At 34.5% G+C, this 5,820-nt stretch overlaps 1 protein-coding gene and 1 non-coding gene across 2 annotated transcripts; one reads left to right on the forward strand and one right to left on the reverse strand.

Annotated features, from left to right (window-relative positions):
• Positions 1-1,500: 1,500 nt before the first annotated feature.
• Positions 1,501-4,007, reverse strand: LOC134658438 (mitochondrial pyruvate carrier 2-like). Its single transcript, XM_063514152.1, has 3 exons — positions 3,753-4,007; positions 3,631-3,671; positions 1,501-1,903 (listed from the first exon to the last, which is right to left on the reverse strand). The coding sequence occupies exons 1-3, from the start codon at positions 3,835-3,837 to the stop codon at positions 1,670-1,672; spliced, it is 360 nt and encodes a 119-aa protein (XP_063370222.1). The 5' UTR covers positions 3,838-4,007; the 3' UTR covers positions 1,501-1,669.
• A 975-nt stretch (positions 4,008-4,982) lies between these two features.
• LOC134655042 (U6 spliceosomal RNA) lies at positions 4,983-5,086 on the forward strand. The gene has a single exon (XR_010097409.1). It is a non-coding gene; the product is annotated as a U6 spliceosomal RNA (small nuclear RNA).
• The last annotated feature ends 734 nt before the right edge of the window (positions 5,087-5,820 follow it).

The raw sequence follows: 5,820 nt of genomic DNA on the forward strand, positions 1-5,820 counted from the left end.
TGGTCGCACTTTTGAAGATTGACAGTTGTTCTTGTCTATTCTAATTCTATGATCATAACGTACTCTTTAGACAAAACAGCACTATGAATGATACCACTGACAGGCCAAGGTTAGTTATGAAAGTTTACAAAACAAAAAAAGAATATTACAAACAAAACATTATATTGTTCGGTAAATAAATTACAAAAATACACAACATTTTACAAAACTCTGATTTAATGATTCACATTCTACACAAGTGTAATGATCTAATGATATGTAGGTATTTCAACATTGTATATCGAATGTATAACACAGCATAGGTACATACATTTTATCACAGGTCCAAACAACCCCTAGGATAGAATTAGTACTACAATTTAATGTTGAATCTATCTGTCTGAAATAGGTAATGTAGGTAAACAATAACATATCGGTATATATGTATACATAGACATGATCACAATAAAATAATCATTCTCTTAAATCGTAAAAGAGATCTTATGATATGATTGTGACAACCTAGGAAGAAAACCTTTTGGCATGGCATTAAGGTCTATTCTGTTAGTATACTGGTTCGTTTTCACAGCTAGAGATGATACGTTTAAACATAATAATTATTTCAGACAAAATGGTCACCTATTCCACCATAGGTAATTAGCAAGATTTCATGTTTTTTCTGTAACTACGTATTTATTTTATATGTATCTACTAATAATTAGGTGTGTAATACCTAATACTCTATCATGTACCATGTTTTAAGAACAAATATTTTATAGGTTTATTTTAGTGAAACCCTGATTTTGTAAATTATGTTTATTCATAACAAGTGTTTTAACAATGTGCCGAGTATATAACTAGGCAAAAGCACCTAATTACATAATAATTAATAAGGTCACCAAATTTTTATCGATTTTGTAAACAATTTGTTACAGCTAATACTAATAAACACCTCAAGTAAAAGGACTTGGGCGTAGACATTCTTAAGAAAAATAAATAAATAGCTTAATTAATAACCCTCTGAGATTAATTCATTATCTAACTAAAGAAGCACCATTCAATTCTGAAAATAAGGTTTTAGGATTATAAACTTCTCTCATGATGGATTTAGATAAGAAGTATAGGTAGGTACTTAGCCTTTGACCATTTCGTTTACTAGGTATTTATTCGATAACCTATGCAATGGGTTCGAAGTTAACAGTCGTTTAGGTACCTAGTGTAGGTATTTAGGTCACGCGTCAACCATGACCGCGTGATTGAATTGAAGCTTTATCGGAAGCCATAATGTCACACGAATGTCGGTTAACAATTTGAACCGGCTTCATCAGAGGCTGAGCAACATTATGAGAAATTTTGGCCACGTTTAGGACTGAATGGTGCGACCTGCCTACCCCCTAATACCCGTGTATAACGTTACGTCGCGCGTCGTGAGGTTAACAAAAATAAAATATGGCTGGGTTTTACTGTAAGTATCAACAGTTTTTGTTCCCAGAAGTTTTAAATTCGGTAGGTATCGAATGTACATGTTCGTTAACATTACTAAGGAATATTGATAACAAAAATAAAATAGGTATACATTTTTTGCCCCTTTCCATTCCCAGTACAGTAGGAGCTGAAGCTACATATTTTTCAATACTACATTAAAGAGAGATTATTGGCTGCTAGAACTCCAATCAATTACTTTAGTAAATTAGTTTTCCTTAAGTTTTTTCTGCTCCTGCGCGTGTCTGACAGCCCTACTGAGTTGGTACAGACTAGTGCAGGCCACGAACACATTGACAGAGAACAAGCTATAGTTTTTAGGGATGATGACTAGAGAGTACCGCGACCAGATGATGCCGGTGGCGGCCAGGGATACAGATTGGGGGATGGAAAGGGTCTCCACGGGCCGAGTGAGGTCACCTAGTCCAGCAATCACCAAACCCTGAAAGGATGATTAGGTATGAGACAAGACCATGGAATGAGTTCTTCAAACAGTGAAAAATTTACCATAAGTAGTACCCACAATTATTTGTTTGGAGTCTAGTTAGTCCTATTAATTTTCTTTCCATGACAGAAGTCTTATTATAAGTGTTCACTGTTGAACATATGTACCAACTATTACCATCTATGAAGAATGAAAAACCCTTTTGGACTAATTTTCACAAGAATACTGGTCATGCATATTACATGCTGTTTTGATGGCTGATTTATGTGTTTTACATGATGACTCTGACCAGATGCTGGTCAGAATGGATTTGGCAAACCACAGAAAAAAAATTTGAAGTTTAATGGCTCAATGGGTCATTCGTACTTTTTAGACCCCTGTCACAGAATAAGTAATAGTATTATCATACAGAACGGACACGCACCGCCCCGCCCCGATTCGGATTACCTCGCCCGCGACAGGCCGCGACATGAATGTGTGCGTAAGTCGCTCTACTGAGAGCATGTCAGGATTCCGTCAGAAACTCAATGACGCGTGTACAGACGTGCCGCGCACACATATAAACGCAAATCATTTTTGATGGATAGCGTGTCCGCCCTGTGCCCCTGTATGTAATGTTGTGTTCCAGGTAAATTGGCCCTTTTTACCAGATTATGACTATAAGTATTGGTATATTTTTCACTGTTCAAAGATTTCCTTTAATATGTATGGTAGGTTAGTTTGAGTTGTATGAATTTTATTTACTTAACATTAAACACTTAAAACAATTGACGTGACAACTGCAGTTTATGTAGCATATTGCGTTTTTTAAAATAAGTTGTGAAGATAGTCAGAATATATAAGACAAAAAGAATAACATTTCAGTGACAGCACTTTTTTAATGGACATAAAATGAAATGGAAGGTTGTAAAATATCTTCAGACATTATGAATACTCATGTTACAATGTTTTCAATCTGTAAAGTTTTTAATAACTAAAGAATAATTACAATCATATATTTATAACAATAAAAAAAAAGTATTACTTATGAAGTTACTGTTAAACTGCATGGCTGTTTAATTATTAAAATTAATTGCTTGCTGTATGTGATCAGGCAGTGTTACTTAGGTTCACCCATTACTTTAGGTTTTTAATTTATATTGTCAAGTTGATAGCCTTTAATTCATAGGTGTAATGTTATTTTAGCATGTACAATGAATCCATTTATTAAATAATAATGTTTTTACCATGCATAATGTTATTTATCGGCAAAATGCTAAAATACACTAAAAGAAATATAATAAAAATAATTTTATCAAGTATATATGTAAGAAAAAGAAAATAGATAAATATAAAACAAATTTAAAAGAAAACAAACAATAAATTTAATCTCGAGTTATCAGCTTCTTCCCACCGTGTACGGAATTATTCATAATAAGTGATTCAGCAAAAAGTTTTCAATGATTTCTGAATGACAAATAAGAAAGTTACATAATAAGTAGGTACATGAAGAGAAAATATACTGAGAATATGTTAGATAGGTAACATAGATGCATTTGAATATTTTGAATACATATTCTCAATGTACATGATCATCAAAGTTGTGATCTCATTGAATACGGTATTGTTTGTGGACATTCAAACATACCCACAAACGTACATGGTGGCTACAGGTTATCTGCCCCTATACAAGGTTACGAAATAATAATAGATCAACCTTGAATATCATTATCCGCATTACTTACCCATTTGAAGAAAGGGGCCCAAAAGAAGACTGTTTTTGGTCCTAAAAAGACAAAACAACATAAGTACACTGTTTCTCTAAGATATATGTTAATTTATACGTTTAAATAATCATAAAACTCACCAGCTTCGTGGTTCCATAGCGGACGTAAGTTGTTAGGAACGTATCTGTCGCACGCAGTGATAACGGTTTTGTAGAGCTTAGACATTTTCTTAGGTTGTTTGTTTTGTATAATTAAATTTTTAGAAGATTTTGGCGAGTGTGGAGGGAACTGGGTCGGGGAATTACGTTCTATTTTGTACTGGGAAGGAATTTACATGATCACTCCAATCGGCCGTGGAGAAACCTTGGAAATTGATAAGAATGACATTTCCTGCCTAGCTGTCAGATTGTAACTGTCAGTTATTGCGTTTAGTTTTACATAAATAGTTCCTTTTTTTGCGCAAGTTTATTATTTTATTAAACAACTGTACCGATATTCGGAACCTTAAGTAATATATTGAGAGTGGCAACACTGTAGTTAGTCGTATTGTCCTTTTCTAGCATATACGTCCATCTCTCTCCCACACCCCCACCACTTCAGGCAGTTGCGTTTGACAATTTTGACAGTTAGAAACAAACGCAAATTACCTCACATTGGCTTGCTGTTTTTCCATCTGGAAGGTCGTGAAGCTAAACTGCTGGTGAGTTTTTGAATTTGTACCCCAGTTTAGCTGACTATATTGAAAAACAGTTTCTAACGGCTTTTGCCGTTCGAAATAAATATTTAAATTTAGTTGTCCGTTAAACTATCTAGCAAATAAAAATGATCCGGAATAGTGATGTGCAAGTGTTTTCAAAGGCTGCCTGCGCGCACCGTGGCTATGCCAATGAAAATACTAAAACACATGGTAGAAAACACATCGAGCTGGTAAAGCGTGCACGTGTCACCATTATAATTTAATTTTATTAAGTCTCTTCCGAGTCTTGTTAGTTTAAATCTTTGTGTGTGTATAATAACGGTTGAAATTATATAATACTTAAATGGTGATGTGTGGAGGTATACCCTTTCAAGTGATTTGTGTTTTCGAATACGAATGGATCGGATAGTTAATACGTGTTACGTAGAACCTACGTATTAAGGTAGAAGCTTATAGACGTGTAGGTTTTTTATCTGTCCAAGTATCTATCAGCAATTTATCTTTTTATCCCGTTCCGGGTTAATATAATATTGCAAAATTAATTTTTTGGTAATAAACTTGCTGATAAATAACGTGTACCCGAATAGGAGTCGACGATATTTCCGCTCTAAGGGACACAAGGTAACGAACAAACCTACATCGCAAACATTGCATTTATTTTTGTGGAAAGTGAGTACTTCGGCAGTACATAAACTTAAATCTGACTAGACATAGAGAGAGATTAGCATGGCTCTGCGCAAGAATGACATGCGAATTCGTGAAGTATTTCACTCTGTATCTATCAACTTATATCTCTCCAACTAGATCTTTGATTTATGTAGGTAGGTACCTACTTAAATATATAACTTAGCAGGTACTTACAGCTTTAAAGGTTAAGGAAAAGAACTCTTGCATGTAGGTGCTATATGTGCTTGTGTTATTTTGAATTTGAATAACTTGATTATTAATTCTATACGTAACTACATACAAGAGGGTCAATTCTTAAGCCTACTTACCTACCTACATAAATAGTACACTTAAATTAAACGTTTCAAATAAAATCGGAAGCCTGTGACATGGAAGGGCATTAACGATACGGGAATCTTTAGATAGATTCATTGACGAAGACGCATGGTTTGGTTCATATTGTCAAATTATATTAGTTAACTGTAGAGTTAAAGTTTAGTTTTGGCAAATCTGCGCGTCACCGTGAATGACACTTTCTAAAAGTGCCTGTTAAAGCCGGCGTAAAGCCTTTCACCTTGTCGAGCAAGGAACCCGTAACTTAGGGAATATTACCCATAAACTCAGGGTATTTGATTTGAATGATACTTATTCTTAAACTTACGTTTGTTATGGTTCCACCTGCTAAGGTGCGCCTAAGAGAATCTTTTATTCGTTCACAAACTAACGTCAAGTTATTTGTGATGAAACCAATATATTATGTACCTATCTAAACCTGCGCAAGGCTGCCATGTTTACACCTGCGTAAGGTGTGCCAAAAGAATCTTTGATTCGTTCACAAACTAACG

Source organism: Cydia amplana, chromosome 1, assembly GCF_948474715.1.
Source record: "Cydia amplana chromosome 1, ilCydAmpl1.1, whole genome shotgun sequence".
In the NCBI taxonomy this organism is placed as follows: domain Eukaryota; kingdom Metazoa; phylum Arthropoda; class Insecta; order Lepidoptera; family Tortricidae; genus Cydia; species Cydia amplana.